General features: G+C 45.8%; 1 protein-coding gene across 3 annotated transcripts in view; it reads left to right on the forward strand.

Moving 5' to 3' along the window:
- The window catches only part of LOC5513271 (intermembrane lipid transfer protein VPS13D), a 53,964-nt gene that overhangs the window by 14,522 nt on the left and 22,323 nt on the right, over positions 1 to 17,119 (forward strand). For 2 of the 3 annotated variants that reach the window (XM_048724805.1, XM_048724807.1), the window contains exons 23-45: positions 494 to 700; positions 916 to 1,380; positions 1,692 to 1,828; positions 2,203 to 3,575; positions 3,812 to 4,556; positions 4,780 to 4,966; positions 5,125 to 5,347; positions 5,681 to 5,725; positions 7,486 to 7,666; positions 8,035 to 8,239; positions 8,457 to 8,590; positions 8,695 to 8,773; positions 8,896 to 9,053; positions 9,229 to 9,466; positions 9,803 to 10,030; positions 11,519 to 11,772; positions 12,075 to 12,305; positions 12,689 to 12,839; positions 13,009 to 13,184; positions 14,053 to 14,134; positions 14,884 to 15,001; positions 15,786 to 15,856; positions 16,382 to 16,720. In XM_048724805.1, the coding sequence (XP_048580762.1) occupies positions 494 to 700; positions 916 to 1,380; positions 1,692 to 1,828; positions 2,203 to 3,575; positions 3,812 to 4,556; positions 4,780 to 4,966; positions 5,125 to 5,347; positions 5,681 to 5,725; positions 7,486 to 7,666; positions 8,035 to 8,239; positions 8,457 to 8,590; positions 8,695 to 8,773; positions 8,896 to 9,053; positions 9,229 to 9,466; positions 9,803 to 10,030; positions 11,519 to 11,772; positions 12,075 to 12,305; positions 12,689 to 12,839; positions 13,009 to 13,184; positions 14,053 to 14,134; positions 14,884 to 15,001; positions 15,786 to 15,856; positions 16,382 to 16,720 (6,027 nt within the window). Of the gene's footprint in view, positions 1 to 493; positions 701 to 915; positions 1,381 to 1,691; positions 1,829 to 2,202; positions 3,576 to 3,811; positions 4,557 to 4,779; positions 4,967 to 5,124; positions 5,348 to 5,680; positions 5,726 to 7,485; positions 7,667 to 8,034; positions 8,240 to 8,456; positions 8,591 to 8,694; positions 8,774 to 8,895; positions 9,054 to 9,228; positions 9,467 to 9,802; positions 10,031 to 11,518; positions 11,773 to 12,074; positions 12,306 to 12,688; positions 12,840 to 13,008; positions 13,185 to 14,052; positions 14,135 to 14,435; positions 14,508 to 14,883; positions 15,002 to 15,785; positions 15,857 to 16,381; positions 16,721 to 17,119 lie in introns of all 3 variants that reach the window. The other variant, XM_048724806.1, reaches the window with a different exon arrangement.

Genomic DNA, 17,119 nt, shown 5'->3' on the forward strand with positions numbered 1-17,119 from the left:
AAGTCAGACACACGTCTTTTTGTTTCTCTCTAGTCGCCTGATAGCCGTTGCTTAAGCCCGACACTAACTTTTTTTGTTGCTCTCTTGTCGCCTGATAGCCGTTCCTTAAGTCAGACACACGTCTTTTTGTTTCTCTCTAGTCGCCTGATAGCCGTTCCTTAAGCCCGACCCTAACCTTTTTTTGTTGCTCTCTAGTCGCCTGATAGCCGTTCCTTAAGTCGGACACTGACTTCTTTTTGTTCCCCCCTAGCCCGTCTGATGCCGATCCTTAAGTCCGACACTAACTTCTTTTTGTTCACCCCCCCCCAAGCCCGTCTGAAAGCCGATCCTTTAGTACGACACTACCTTCTTTTTGTTCACCCCCCCTAGACCGTCTGATAGCCGTTCCTTAAGTCCGACACTAACTTCTTTTTGTTCACCCCCCCCCCCCCCCTAGCCCGTCTGATAGCCGATCCTTAAGTCCGACACTTACGTCTTTTTGGTCCTTCTCTAGCCCGTCTGATAGCCGAGCTACAAGTCCATCGTGTCGCTACCGAGTACCTTAAGCGCCCTTACGACTCATCCGTCTCCTTCAAGGTCCATGGCTTGTACTTGGTGGATGCCATCCAGTGCTATGGACCTGAGTTCGACTTACTTGTGTCATCTTCCAAACCGAGCTGGACAGGTCCTGGATCTGATAGCTTTTCATCACCTGATAAAGGTGGGCAATGCCATTATATATATGCTTAGACCAAGATTTAAAAACAGTAGGCTAGTACAAAAAAGAACAGGAATTCCCAACATTCCTTGTAAATATGCGTTGTGATATGCTCCATTTTCAGATAAACTTAAAATATGTAGGAATGTCTTTGTAGTAGTGTGAGGTGCGGATCATTTGAAATATTATGTCTAACTTGTGCTGCTTCTGCGTTTCAGGCGAAAGAACTTTGACTGAAACAGTTTCAAGCGCATTCTCTGCCATGGCGGACTTCGTTAGACCTGGGTCCAAGCAGGAAAAATCACCAGCGTCAGAAGACTCAATACTAAAGGGCGTCACTTTGCCTTCCTTGACAAGCGTTGCAAGTGCTTTCACGTCTATGGCCGACAGGGTGAAGCCTGGGACCCATCAAGTCCATTCACCTGATGACTCCTCATTCAAGGGCGGCCATATTCCGAGTGTGTCAAGTGCCTTCTCTGCCATGGCTGGCATGATAAGGCCTGGATCGAGACAGGATAGGTGTTCTAGTGCAGACACGATTGTGGAGTCGCCGATGCCTTCTGCAACACTGGACGAGAATGACTTGATATCATTAGAGTACTTGCAAGTCAGCAAGGACTGTCCATCGACAGAAAAAGCCTTGAGAATGGCTACATTGCAGTTTAATTCTTTGTTTTGTATAGGTAAGTCTTTGCGTATCGCCAAAAAATAATTATTTGTTTGGTGGAAGCCATCACTTCTTGATTTGTAAAGTTTCACTCCCGAAAGTTTGTTTAGAACATTACGATATTCCATGTTATGTATTGAATACTTAAACACCGCTGAAGCCAGCCTTCGTTCTCCAGATCCGCATCATTTATTTTCAAACCACAAGCCCTTGATTACAATTTTATTGAAAAAGAAACACATCCTGAAACATGCAAAAACTCTATCTATATTCGAAACTAAAATTTAGAATAGAAATTGACTGATCAGTGTTTTGTTTTTCCTGCAGCAAACCAAGAGACGTTAGCTGTGCTGGCGCAGTTTTTCAACGTTGCGTTCCCCTCTGGTGTAGAAGAATCCCCGAGCCATCGATTGACTTCAGTTCCTGAGGAGACGATACCGCCCGGCGTTACAGGACCAACCCAGGTGAGAAACAGGCAAATCTTCGTGGTTGGGAAACTATACTATTTGAAGCATGAGGTTGATTGTGATGGAACCGGCATCGGCGACGCTAAGTACAGAGACAATGAAGTTTTGTTTATTGCTGTTTATTTGCTGTTGAAGAAGATAATTAAGTTAGTAATACCCCGATGTTTAATGATGATTACCTTGCTTCTGACCATGATGTACCTATGATGGCTCTGAATATGGAAACATTCGTTGGTGTTCTTTATGGTGGTAGTTTTTTTAGGCTTTTTCCGTACCGGTATCCTAAAGTATTGTTTAACATATGACACAATATATCCCACCAAGTCTGAATAGTTCTACTAGCCTTTCTGTCCCATCTCTCGTTTCTCCAGGCTGATGAAGACCAGGCCCCACTAGAGATAAATGCTTCTTTTTGCTCCATCAACATTCTGCTGGCTCGGAGCATCAAAACCAACAACATGAAGACGATACGCAAAGTTGCTGACGTCACTGTTAGTGAAGTGCTGATCACGTGTTCACTAGTAGATGGACTAACAATCTCGGGGTCTCTAGGGGGGTTACGGATAATGGACCTTACCCCAGAGGGATCCCAGCACAGGTGTGCCCTCACGTGCGGGACTATAACGGACCCTAACCCTAAAGACCCATATATACCTGATAAGCTCCCAGAAGATGACGACGATGAACCATCTGATTTATGCGCGTTTCGTTTCAAGCTTATTCGTCCTTCTTATGGTGGGCGTCTTCCAGAGGTCATAGTTCGGCCAGCTGATGATAGCCCCGAGGAAGCTGCAGAGATTAGCAAGCATGTGCAAGTTTTGGTGGAGATGGCGTCAGCACAGTACACCCACACCCAACGTTTCTTGTCTGAGCTGATGCTTTGTGGTGGAGACTATGCCCAGGCAGCTAAGGACGTTGGTGAGACCCTTCGACAAGCTGCAAGCAATGTTGCCATGGGGCTTGTCAGTAAGAAGAAGTCGCTAGTGGAAGAGTTGGACTATTTGTCCTCTTCATTCATGGCTACGAATCGAGAGCCTGAGGGTCATAGTAGTCGGCGGCACAGTCTTGACGAGGGAATCTCTGGTGAGATTCTCCTCGAAGGGGAAGAAAATGAAGACAACTACACGGCAAAGCCAAATCGCAGGGTGTACATGTACGTGTCTATTGAGACACCTGTGGTCCACCTACCTCGTAGTAGCAGCAGCCGTGACGTACTTGTGGCGAACCTTGGCGAGATCAAAATAAGGAACACGCACATGCTGCAAACTATAGAGGAGCAAGAAGATGAGGATGTTATCACTGTGGATTACGATATTGACCGCGTCCAAGTGGACATACAGGACATGAGTTTATACTCTATAACTCTTTCCCCGGAGCACCTTAGCAGGATCTCCAGCGGCCACACCCTGTCTGAGACCCTCCTGGGCGGAAGTCCATCTAAGGTTCCAAAGACAGGCATCCATATTCTCCATCGTACGGGCTTCCAATTGTTGTTGGACAGGCAGTCCGTCGATGAGCAAGGGTTCCGGTCAGGGCTCGAGCAAAAGAAGCCGACCATCTGTGTGGAGGCACGGGTGTCTACTCCCCTCAAGCTCGAGCTGTCTACCTATACTTACAAGCAGCTTATGGATACTGTGGATAATCTGGGCGGGGGGGAGGACAATGTCAAGATACCTCCTCCTGCGAGTGAGCATGGGTCTGTTGCAGGAAGCCCCCCCACCCAGTCACCTACTCTGTCGCCAAGGTGAGAAAATGCCAGACATCTTCACATATTTGTACTTTGTAACACTTATTGCGTTGACGCCCATTAATAGTCTCGAGCTCGAAGGGTTTATACTTTTGAGAAGCAAAGTCCACATAAATGAGTTGCCACGCCTCGGAAAACTCATACAATGTCACGGAACATGTAATCACATACAGTAGCGTTTGCATAGAAATATGTCTTCATTTATTGATCTTTTGATTACCCTAATTTTGCAGTTCATCTTCTTCAAATCTTGAGGCGTACTTTGACAAGTCTGTCACCACAAAAGTCTCCTTCGCACCTTTAGAAGGTCACCACGTCAACAGCTCTGATCATCTGGAACCACTAGAACCAAGTCACGCTGAGGAACCAGACGACCCTACCCCAATCGTCGCAAACGTCACCGTCCCACACTTCAGTATTAAACTCTGCGGTGAACTACAGAACGTTGAACACGAGATCGTAGATATCAAATTCAGCGACTTTTACTTGAACTATCAGAATGTCAAGCCTACGTTAACTCAGTTTGAGGTGTACCTGGGCGGGTTACTTGTACAAGATCTCTTCCAGGATCCAACCTCTGATTACGCTTATCTGATGTCTTCTTCCAACCCTCGTGGGTCAAAGAATAGAGCGCGTTCCTTGTCAGCATATCACTCTTCCCTCTCCACATCTTGCCCTACTATCTCAGAATGCGGGCTCACTTCTGATCTCTCTTCCTCGTTACCATCCTACCTTCCTGAGTCCCCACGCCGCATTCCATTCAGGACACTGTCGCCACTGAGGCCGTTGAAGCATGGCCAGTGTCCGTCGCTACCGGCGGTGAGAAGCACGCTGGATCTGGGTATGGACAGTGGGGAGGAGAGTGCACACAAGAGGAAGCTAAATGAGCGACGCAAGCTCAAGGAGAACGCGCTCGTCACATGCTATGTTACACTGGTCAAGAATGACGATGAGGAGTTTGAGACCAAGTATAAGTCGGTAAGTCATAAGGAGCTTGATACCAAGTATAAGTCGGTAAGTCATAAGGAGTTTGAGACCAAGTCGGTAAGTCATAAGGAGTTTGAGACCAAGTATAAGTCCGTAGGTCATATTTCTAACGATTGCTTATTTAGATTATCATCAAAACGTCGTCCAACTTCCTATCCAAAGCCCAAAATAACAGTATGGTAGTATAAGGTGTGCTTCTCTTTTTTCTCTTCAGGTTCACCGCCGCGTCCAAGTTGACTTCAACTCGCTGGATACTGTGATCAATTTGCAGACCTGGGTTCTAGTTCTAGAGTTCTTTGGTATTGGGGTTGCGCCACCTCCATCCCAGGCTTCTAGTCCAGTCACACCACAGGCACCTGCCAATTTTGGCAGCATGGATCTAGACGACCAGATGCCATTAGGTGCACATTGAAACCAATTTCTTTGAGTTGTCCCGATGTTATTACCATGTTGTAACCATGATTGAGGCCAAGGAGTTCTCCAGGGATTTCAGGTCAATCTGATAAACTGCATGGATCGTTTGATGCTTATTGATTTGTTGTTGTTGATTTTGGCTTAGATACATCACCAGATGATAACAAGTCAATTAATACAAAAGTCGACATTCAAGTGGCTTCCCTGACCTTGACCGTGAACAAGTCTCAGTACCCTCTTGCCAAGGCCAAGGTGACTGGTTTAAGCTGCTACCTCGACATGAGCGAAGGGAATATGGCTGCTGAGGGCAAATTGACCAACATCTCTCTCACAGATATGTCACCGCATGGGGCACTCTACAGGGAGAAGTAAGATTTGCTGCAAGGAAAACTTGGCTGTTGTTATTGTATCTTGGTCCATCGTTATGATAATCATCGTTACGAATATTATCATCGTCATTATCACAATCATCAGCAACACCGTGATTATCATCACCTAGGAGTTTGTACTATCGTCATAAACTTGACTTGTCTCTTAATTCTTATAATTTATATTCTATTTTATCATGTATTTTCACTTTTTCCCTTTTCTTTAACGTTATCCCTGCACCCAAATACACTACTACTATAGCGTTACTTAAAGGAAATTACAGGAAGTATTAATAGTGCACAATGCTGATATTTTGTTTGTTTCTGAATAAGATTCAAGACATGTGGCAAAGAAGCCCTAAGCTTCCAGTTTTTCAAGTAAGTACAGTACCACCACGCAAGCACCGACTTCAGCAATTCAGGATTAAGCCATTTATATGTTACCCATATACCGCTGCGGGTTACGATACACTGATTCGCGGGTGCAACTTAATTGAAGTAGGTGTATGACATCTACATCATCTTGCATTATCATTCAAGATGATGTATAGCACACATTTCTCAGCTCAGCCGTGGTGCATAGAGCCCCACCCCTAACATTTTCACCCTTATCCATTCAGTGTTACATGGGACCCACACACCCTTGTCAACCTTTTCACCCTTATCTACGCAGTGTTACACGGGACCCACACACTCTCGTCAACCTTTCACCCTTATCCACGCAGTGTTACACGGGACCCACACACCCTTGACAAGCTTTTTACCCTTATTATTGCAGTGCTACACAGGACCCACGCACCCTTGTCAACCTTTTCATCCTTATCTACCCAGTGTTACAAAGGACCCACACACCCTTGTCAACCTTTTCACCCTTATCCACGCAGTGTTACACGGGACCCCACACCCTTGTCAACCTTTTCACCCTTATCCACGCAGTGTTACACAGGACCCACACACCCTCGTCAACCTTTTCACCCTTATCTACCCAGTGTTACACGGGACCCACACACCCTTGTCAACCTTTACACCCTTATCCACGCAGTGTTACATGGGACCCACACACCCTTGTCAAGCTTTTTACCCTTATCTACCCAGTGTTACACGGGACCCACACACCCTCGTCAACCTTTTTACCCTTATCTACCCAGTGTTACACGGGACCCCACACCCTTGTCAACCTTTTCACCCTTATCCACGCAGTGTTACACGGGACCCACACACCCTTGACAAGCTTTTTACTCTTATCTACCCAGTGTTACACGGGACCCACACACCCTTGTCAAGCTTTTTATCCTTATCTACCCAGTGTTACATGGGACCCACACACCCTTGTCAACCTTTACACCCTTATCTACCCAGTGTTACACGGGACCCACACACCTTTGTCAAGCTTTTTACCCTTACCTACCCAGTGTTACACGGGACCCACACACCCTTGTCAAGCTTTTTACCCTTATCATTGCAGTGTTACACGGGACCCACACACCCTCGTCAACCTTTTCACCCTTATCTACCCAGTGTTACACGGGACCCACACACCCTTGTCAACCTTTACACCCTTATCTACCCAGTGTTACACGGGACCCACACACCCTCGTCAACCTTTTTACCCTTATCTACCCAGTGTTACACGGGACCCCACACCCTTGTCAACCTTTTCACCCTTATCCACGCAGTGTTACACGGGACCCACACACCCTTGACAAGCTTTTTACCCTTATCTACCCAGTGTTACACGGGACCCACACACCCTTGTCAAGCTTTTTATCCTTATCTACCCAGTGTTACATGGGACCCACACACCCTTGTCAACCTTTACACCCTTATCTACCCAGTGTTACACGGGACCCACACACCTTTGTCAAGCTTTTTACCCTTACCTACCCAGTGTTACACAGGACCCACACACCCTTGTCAAGCTTTTTACCCTTATCATTGCAGTGTTACACGGGACCCACACACCCTCGTCAACCTTTTCACCCTTATCTACCCAGTGTTACACGGGACCCACACACCCTTGTCAACCTTTACACCCTTATCTACCCAGTGTTACACGGGACCCACACACCCTCGTCAACCTTTTCACCCTTATCTACCCAGTGTTACACGGGACCCACTCACCCATGTTGCTGTTGTAGGTACGGTGAGCCTGACCTTGACCTTGACCGGCCCTTTGACATGAGTCTTGTCCTGCGCATGTCATCCGTGCAGTACGTGCACACCAAGAGATTCCAGTCGGAGCTGGTTGCATTCTGCCAACACTACCTTCAACTGCAAGAGGTGTTGGGGCGCATCAGGGCCGAGGACGCAGGCAATGCTGTGAGTTGGAATAATTTAATCAGTTACGAATGATTTGAATCGTTATTCATGAACGAGTTGATCATGACGAGTGATTAGGGTTGGTGATCTGTGACAAATGATTTGAATTGATTATTGACGAGTGATTTGTATTGTAGACCATTATCAAGTGGTAAGTTTGCTGATCAGTGAAGTTTTATTCGAGTTATTGATCAGTAACAAGTGGTTTCAATTGTTGATCAACCACCAGTGATTAAATCTTGGATCATTGATGAGTGATTTTATTGTTGATCATAAACGAATCTGTTATCTTTTCTTTTATCTCAAACAACAGTCGCACTAAAACAATCGTTGTTTCTTTTACTCAAGGTGATATACTTACTTTTAAGGTTTCCTGGATGATTGGTCGTGGGTCGCGTGTACTCCTGGACATCCAGGCAGGCAGCCCGGTCATCCTGGTCCCACGATCTGCCAAATCAAGTCACATGCTGGTCGCTGACCTTGGCGACCTGACCCTCAAGAATTGCTTCCTATGGGAGGAGTCCCCGGGGACAATTTCACACAATACTGGGCAAAAGAGGCGAACGTTATCAGGTAGCTCACAGTAAAGTCTCTCTTGAGCGTGGTCGGATACAGCAGGACCATGGAAAGATAAAATATGCAGCTTCACCTTGTCCCTTTAATATTTAATTGAGATAACTCCCAATAGCAAACTAAGCCGGCAAAGGGCGGTTGCTCAACAAGAATGAACAAAAAATCTATCAATTCCAATGATATGCAGTAATTTAAAATAATGATATGGTATTTCTAGATGCCAGTAAGGCCAAGACTCGTCACACTTGCTTGTTAGACTGTATGACCATCGATCTCGTCGATATGGACCTATTCACCGCTGTACGTGAGCCCGAAGTTCCTGTCAGCAGGGAATTCACTTACACGCCACAGGTATGGTATTGGGCCTGGGCTAGGGTTTTGGTATGTGTTGGTGCCAGATATTGACTTACTGACTTGGCTTGTTGACGTATTAACATCACATTACCTTCTGTCAGGGTGTCAAGCTGCTGAAGGAAAAGTGTCGACTTAACCTCCAAGTGGAGCGGAATCTTGACTGGGCATTTAGTCGGGCAGGTAAGCAACAACAGGCAAGGCTGATGTCCATACGATTTACACGCGATCGAGTGTTTTAGTGATGATCGCTCTGGTTCCACTCTCTGGCAATACACATGACGTTTTTCTACTTGCATCAACAGTACCAGACTTCTTGTTTAGTGGCCGCTTGTCGTCTGTAAGTGCTGGCCTGGACTACTCCCAGTACTGCTTGATACTCGGTCTGCTCGGGGAGAACTTCGGTGAAGAGCTAGAGGAGTTTGAACGCCCGTCTTCCTACTTGCACGATCCTCTAGGGCCGGTAAGTCTATGCAGCCAATGAGCTTGGGCCTAAATATAGAACGTTTCCTGAACTAAAAAACAACAGTAATTATATGTTTGTACTACTATGGAACGTCTATTAAATAGTCAGTGAATATGCCTCTATGCCTCTAGTGTAAACGCAGCGTAACCATTCATTCACCTTCCAATATCAGCCTCCTGAGTCAGAAGACGTTTGGACGACACTGCGTATGTCCATCGTCCTTGTGAACGTCAGCTTAGAGCTCCTACCCGTGCAGCTATTCGAGCACCCGGAACAAGCCTCTGATGCACCACTCCCCTCCCTGGCGAGAATAGACTTCATCAGGTCAACCTTCGAGTTCGAGACGTTCTCTGATTGGTCCAAAACCATCGATTTGGTCTCTTCTGAAGTAATCTTTGAGGATACTAGGGGTGAGTGAATAGAATTTATGATTTCCTGTCATCCCTATGTTAACCCCAAAATAATCCATAACTTGCTATTCATTCGTATGGTCAACTGATCCTGATCCCTATCTTTCGTTCGAGGCATGCGCGCCCAATTTTTCGTGAACCTGTTTAGGTGGGAAAACTGTTGGCAGCGGAAGTCACCTTTGTGTGTTTTGAGATGTTCACAACCATTAATCTGAACCAAACAGCTGCGTCCTTGTTATCCGTAAGATTCACTTCAGATGGGTGTATAAGGACAAGAATCATGTCTCTGTTTTTTATCATCTGTCACACTTTTCCACACGTTTCTCGATCTCACAGAAATGGACGACGCCGACCCGTGCGTGTTCACCGAGGTGTTAATGCCCAAGAGGTCAGCAAGCTCTCCGCGTGATGATGAAGACTCGCTACAGTTCGAGGTGCATTACCGTGACACCCTGCAAAAGACCCTGATGACCATCTTGTTCAACCACAGCCGCATCGTGATGATACTAGACTACCTGCTGGACACGTACAACTTTATCATGTGCAGGATGTTCAACGATGACGGTAAGGGAGTAATAGGTACCTGCTGGACACGTACAACTTTATCATGTGCAGGATGTTCAACGATGACGGTAAGGGGGTGATAGGTACCTGCTGGACACGTACAACTTTATCATGTGCAGGATGTTCAACGATGACGGTAAGGGAGTGATAGGTACCTGCTGGACACTTACAACTTTATCATGTGCAGGATGTTCAAAGATGACGGTAAGGTAGTGATAGCTACCTGCTGGACACGTACAACTTTATCATGTGCAGGATGTTCAAGGATGACGGTAAGGGAGTGATAGCTACCTGCTGGACACGTGCAACTTTATCATGTGCAGGATGTTCAACGATGACGGTAAGGGAGTGATAGGTACCTACCTACAACTTTATCATGTGCAGGATGTTCAACGATGACGGTAAGGGGGTGATAGGTACCTGCTGGACACGTACAACTTTATCATGTGCAGGATGTTCAACGATGACGGTAAGGGAGTGATAGGTACCTGCTGGACACTTACAACTTTATCATGTGCAGGATGTTCAAAGATGACGGTAAGGTAGTGATAGCTACCTGCTGGACACGTACAACTTTATCATGTGCAGGATGTTCAAGGATGACGGTAAGGGAGTGATAGCTACCTGCTGGACACGTGCAACTTTATCATGTGCAGGATGTTCAACGATGACGGTAAGGGAGTGATAGGTACCTACCTACAACTTTATCATGTGCAGGATGTTCAACGATAACGGTAAGGGAGTGATAGGTACCTGCTGGACACTTACAACTTTATCATGTGCAGGGTGTTCAACGATGACGGTAAGGGAGTGATAGGTACCTGCTGGACACTTACAACTTTATCATGTGCAGGATGTTCAAAGATGACGGTAAGGTAGTGATAGCTACCTGCTGGACACGTACAACTTTATCATGTGCAGGATGTTTAAGGATGACGGTAAGGGAGTGATAGGTACCTACCTACAACTTTATCATGTGCAGGATGTTCAAGGGTGACGGTAAGGCAGTGATAGGTACCTGCTGGACACCTACAACTTTATCATGTGCAGGATGTTTAAGGATGACGGTAAGGGAGTGATAGGTACCTACGTACAACTTTATCATGTGCAGGATGTTCAAGGATGACGGTAAGGGAGTGATAGGTACCTACTGGACACCTACACCTTTATCATGTGCAGGATGTTCAAGGGTGACGGTAAGGGAGTGATAGGTACCTGCTGGACACCTACAACTTTATCATGTGCAGGATGTTCAAGGGTGACGGTAAGGGAGTTGTAGGTACCTACTGGACACGTACAACTTTATAGACAAGTCTCGTGTGTAGACAACACATACACTTATGGTGAGAAGAATGGCGCATATCTTAATTGAGTTTGTCATGTGGCAATATCACTAAAAGCAATTCTACAATACCTAATGAACCATTCCTAACCACATCCCGTGATATTGATGCCGATGGAAGACTGTTTAATATCTTTTACCTTAAGAACCCAAAGACCAAGAGACCACTAGTGCCACAACTATGGCAGACGAAACGTTAGATCAAGAAGAATCCGTCTCTAAGGCAACTTCTCCCCAGACCTCCTCTCCAGCCCAGTCAGGCGTGGTTACTAAGTGTGAACTACCTACTGCGCAGGCGCAAGTGCAGAAGACGTTTGAGTTGAAGGTGAACATTTCGGGAACGGAATTTGTGGTGCTAGAGAGTCTCGGGACTCGGGACACAAATGCTGTCGTACTTAAGGTATGTGCTCTGTCCACCACTGTACACTAGTTTACTCAGCTGTACTATACTCTATCTTTATTCCAGTGTAAGCGTGTACCACACCCACTGTTTACTTGTTCACTGCACTGTACTCTACCCCCCTCTTTGCCTCAGTGAAAGCATAAGCTGTCCTTAATAGCCGTTTTCCACTGTTAACTTGTTTCTTCAAGTTGACCTCTGTACTCACGTCAATCCTCAGTATTTGTACGTCTGCATTACTCGCTAGTTGATCCCTGTGCTTATTTGAATCCTCCTTGTGCTAATTTGTACGTTCTCACCAGCTGACCGCAGTGTTAGCATGGCGACCGCACCTGCAGACCCAGAAGTGGTTATCGTGCAGCATTCAGAACTTGGAGATGTTTTCCTGCATCTTCTCGTGCGAGGAAGACACCGCCCAGTCCATCATTGACCCAACCACAGCACTGATCGACCTGAACAATGCTCGCCGCCAACTGGGCCGTCGCACCGTGGGGCTTCTAGAAATTACCAGCGAACCTCTTCCAAGTGTAGAGGTACAGGGAAATGCAGTTGAATCCCGTGAAACGAGGAAACCAAACCCTGATCTTGTCCCTATAGTGTCGGCGCGTAGAGTAGTAGTACAACTGCTTTACTTTTGTACATTTCCAAAGAACAGTTTTATGATTTCTAGCCACAGAAACCATGGCTTGCTTTCGGCATTTAAAAGCATTTTTTCACTACAGTACTAAATCTGTGGGGCTACCGCGCCTTTACTTTGTGATTTTCACTTCAGCAGTCCAAAAATCCAAAAAAATAGGGAACTTTCATAAGCAGTCCTTATTAAATCGGGCGACGCTAATTGTTTTATACAGTACTCCACGTATACGCCTATCCTCGCGAATTTCGTGCCTTTACTCCACGACTGTTGTTGTTGCAGATAACTCTTCAGTCTTCCTTCAACATGCGGATTTCGTACAATGATTACAAGTTGTACCTGAGTATCTTTGACTCGGTGATGCGCCAGCTTAACAAGGCCATGAAGACAGAGAGCAAGGCCAAGCAAGAAATCCCAGACCATGACTTCGATGGTTCGTACTAAACTACTCTGTCACTTTTTGGTTGTAAAATTTTATGTTATGAACAAGAATCCTCTAATGAAGGATACCAAGAGTCCTACAATGTTATTCATAAAGCCATGTTTTAATTGAACTTCAACTCCTTTGTCTTAGCTCCAATAGAATTATCATCTGTTTTTAGACGCTCTCGTTCGCCGTTTGATGGAGCTAGGGTTCGAGGAGGTAGACTGCATTAACGCACTAATCGCGACGGCTGGGCGGCTTGAGGCATCGGCCACGTGGCTGCTAGAGAACGCAACACCCATTATCCCCGCTAAGCAGGGCGATGGTGAGGGCTGGCAGTTCGCCGGATTTGAAGTACGTATCTACTTTGGCAATGATCTTGTATGGAATAAGTAGCAAGGGACTCGCCACACCCAATACTCCTGCTAATCAGGATAAGGGGAAGGCTGGTACTTCTTCAGGTATGAATCAACACAAGGTTGAAAAGGTATGTTAAACGCCTCTGTGAAACAGAGTGGTTGCGCTGACGTTTCGTGCGTTAGCCCTTCGTCGTAGCTCCCCAGGATTGATGTACGGCTGAATCCATAATGTTGTTAGGTAGTAAAGACACGCTTTCACAGCTACAATATTGACAATTTCATTCACGCTGTAAGCGAGATTAATGAACGAAGCTATTATACAATCATGAGCGTGAACTGTCATTGATGACGATTTGAAGGGTCAGCATTCCCGCCCGTTTATTCCAGGTAATAAAGTTAATGCAGGCGACAGATTAAAAGTACGTATTGTTTCCATAACCAGCGCATCTGTATAAATTGTTCTCGTGCTGTGATGAAAATGCTCATATTTTAGAATACACGCAGGTTGGTATAACATTATTTTACGATTTTAGGGAAACAAGTCTAGCGGTTTAGAATATAAAATTTGAATTTAGCGCTCAGAGCAATTGTTCTGACATGTTGGGTCATTGAAATCCTGGTGGTGGGAGGAGCTTTTATATTGGAACCTCGTGTTTAACCTCTGTACCGGCTTCCAAAATGTCTTCACTTAAATTCCAAGCAGGGATATAAAGCTATCAATTTAGGCTGTGTAGACTCAGTCTCCTACCTCGGACCTATTGCTTGTAAAGGAAGAGGCCTTATCTTTCAGCTACTACAGCGCTACTAACGCCATTCCATGATGGTCGCCCTTTCGTCCATTTACTGTTGGTATCTCTCTACAGGTTCGTGCAGGTACAGTGTGTGTGTGTCTTATCGATGACTGCGGAGACACGGACGTTCCGCTGATAGAGCTCAGTACACAGGGTGAGTATTTGTGAGACTGGGGGCATGTGTAGGGTGTGGTACAAGGTTCGTGTGTCTTATCGATGACTGCGGAGACACGGACGTTCCGCTGATAGAGCTCAGTACACAGGGTGAGTATTTGTGAGACTGGGGGCATGTGTAGGGTGTGGTACAAGGAGTATTTGTGAGACTGGGGGCATGTGTAGGGTGTGGTACAAGGTTCGTGTGTCTTATCGATGACTGCGGAGACACGGACGTTCCGCTGATAGAGCTCAGTACACAGGGTGAGTATTTGTGAGACTGGGGGCATGTGTAGGGTATGGTACAGTGTGCGTGTGTCTTATCGATGACTGCGGAGACACGGACGTTCCGCTGATAGAGCTCAGCACACAGGGTGAGTATTTGTGAGACTGGGGGCATGTGTAAGGTGTGGTACAAGGTTCGTGTGTCTGATCGATGACTGCGGAGACACGGAGTGAGTATTTGTGAGATTGGGGGCATGTGTAGGGTGTGATACTGCTGATAACTTTGGTAGGGCGAAGAAGGGGTCTGAAAAGAGCTTGAATGATATATGGAGGCAATATTGATCCTAGTGATGTAGATGATATTGTTCTTGGAGATTATGATGACCGACTGATGATTGTATAACTTTCAAGCAAAGTGTTTATGTTGATGATGATAATGGTGTTGTTCATGTTGGTGATGCTGCTGCTGATAATTATGGTAGTAGGATAATTAGTGCAGTTGTTTGTGATATCTTCTTGCTGTAGGCCTGTACTTTTGGCACGATCTGCAAGCCACTGGTGATGGCGCCGCTAACTGTACGCTCACTGTCGAGTATTATAACCGCATGGTGTCTGGCTGGGAGCCTTGGATAGAGCCATGGAAGTAAGTACTGTTCTTGCCTTAATTGTCAAGTTATTGTTATTATAATTCCTTAAATCACCGATATCGAAAATAACAAAACTGCATAAACAATATATACAAATAATTCTTTATTGTCTGCCATAATTTTTTTTAATAAAAGGCGACTTGCAATAAGTGATCGCTGTCTAAGGATGCAGAAGCACAGTTTTTTTCAGATATTTCTGAAAAATATCCCAAGCTGACCTCACCGTAGTTTAGATCCGGGTCCTCTTGGATGAAAAGCGAAGCCCGTACCACTGAATTGAATCACTGAGTCAATGGAAGTGTTTATATGATAATGCTTATATTGATAATGATGACGTTTGAGATTATGCTTGCGATGACGATATTGTTTGCGTTAATGGTGGAGATAAGTTATATTGATGATGATAATATTGTAAGATTATGCTGTGGATAGTCATCATCGAAACCAAAAGTTTTATTGTAGCGACGCGCTACCGTGATCACCAAGGTAAAGGAAACTGGCCAATTATTGTCAGTTTGGTTTACTTCCACTGACTGCCAAAGTGGCCACGGTAGCGCGCGTCGCATTGTAAGAAGCAAAGCTCGCACCTTTGAACATACGCGCCGCTAAGGTGGCCACGGTAGCGCGCGTTGCATTGTAAGAAGCAAAGCTCGCACCTTTGAACATACGCGCCGCTGTAAGTGGTTAAGCGAGAGTTTCTAATTGTGCAAAGCCTCCAAGGCGAGGGGACCTTAAAGTGTTTATACCTCTTCCATATTTTGCTCGGTTGTCACGTTTCAGATGTCAGCTCCACTGGCAGCAGCAGCAAAAGACAAAGAAGACACCCAAACGACTCCTCGTCAAACTTGACGGTTAGTGGATTAGTATTTTGTTAGCTTGAGACAAAACACCCAAACGACTCCTCGTCAAACTGGACGCGCTAAGTAAATTAGTATATCCCTAGCTTGAGACAAAGAAGACACCCAAACGACTCCTCGTCAACTAAACGGTTAGTGAAATAGTATTTTGCTAGCTTTTTTTGCTACTTTTTACCTGACTTAACTTGATACCTCTTTACTTTTAAAATTGCCGTCGAATGCGTCCACCAAAATATTAGATACGTATGTACATATGCAGCAGACTTTGAAAGCTCTTCTCAATAACGAGGTGTCCTTTTTTAAATGGGTGTCCTTATAGTGGGTCCTTATAGTGGGTCCTTATAGTGGTGTCCTTACACTTAGGGCATCGTTAAGTTTTCACAGTACAAAAAGCACTATTACGTGTTTTTTATCAGTTATTCTAACTAAACATTAAGCTCTGAAATCGTCGGTGGCGTATTCCAGTGCCTGATCGACTCCGTGTAAATCCCAACCCCATCACGTTATGATTTTCCCCAGCCCCCGACCGACTGGATATCACCGTCACCACCGTCCTCATCAACATGATCAACCAGACTTTGTCCAGCTGGACAGAGGACCTCTACGGGAGGGCGGACTCCCTCACTTCCCCCGCCCCGTCCGCTGCCACCAGCAGTACCACCCTGGTGGCAGCAGGCTCAAGCTCCACCCTGGTGGGGTCCCGCGCCAGGGATGATAGCTTCAGCCGTAGCGTCAGTGTAGAGAGTGGAGGAGGAAGCCCCGAGAGAAGACCAGAATCTAGCACTTCTCTCGTGTCGCTTGGAGGACAGCACAGGAGGAGAGCCCCTTTCGTGCCTTATGCGATCAGGAATAACACTGGTAAGAAAGCCTTTGTGGCCAAGTGGTAGGGTCCTGTAGTGAGGATGGTCGTGTGTTTGAAAAAGAGTGGCGTTCAGAGTGAATCGTGGCACGATGGGTGAAAATTAAATCCTGTTCCGTATATATTATCTCGAGGCAAACCACAGATCATCGATAACTTTTAGCGTTCATCCTTTCTTATTTGATAAGTGCTGCAGATCTTTTGACATGGTGTCTTAATTGTACAAGGTTTACTGGTGTTCCCTACCATCACCACCGCTTTGTCATATTTGACTTATCATCGCTACTGTACCATAGGCTGTCTGTTGATGTTATGAACCATCACCACCGCTTTGACATATTTGACTTATCATCGTTATTGTACCATAGGCTGTCTGTTGATGTTATGAACCATCACCA

The sequence above is a fragment of the Nematostella vectensis genome, chromosome 3, assembly GCF_932526225.1.
Source record: "Nematostella vectensis chromosome 3, jaNemVect1.1, whole genome shotgun sequence".
In the NCBI taxonomy this organism is placed as follows: Eukaryota; Metazoa; Cnidaria; class Anthozoa; order Actiniaria; family Edwardsiidae; genus Nematostella; species Nematostella vectensis.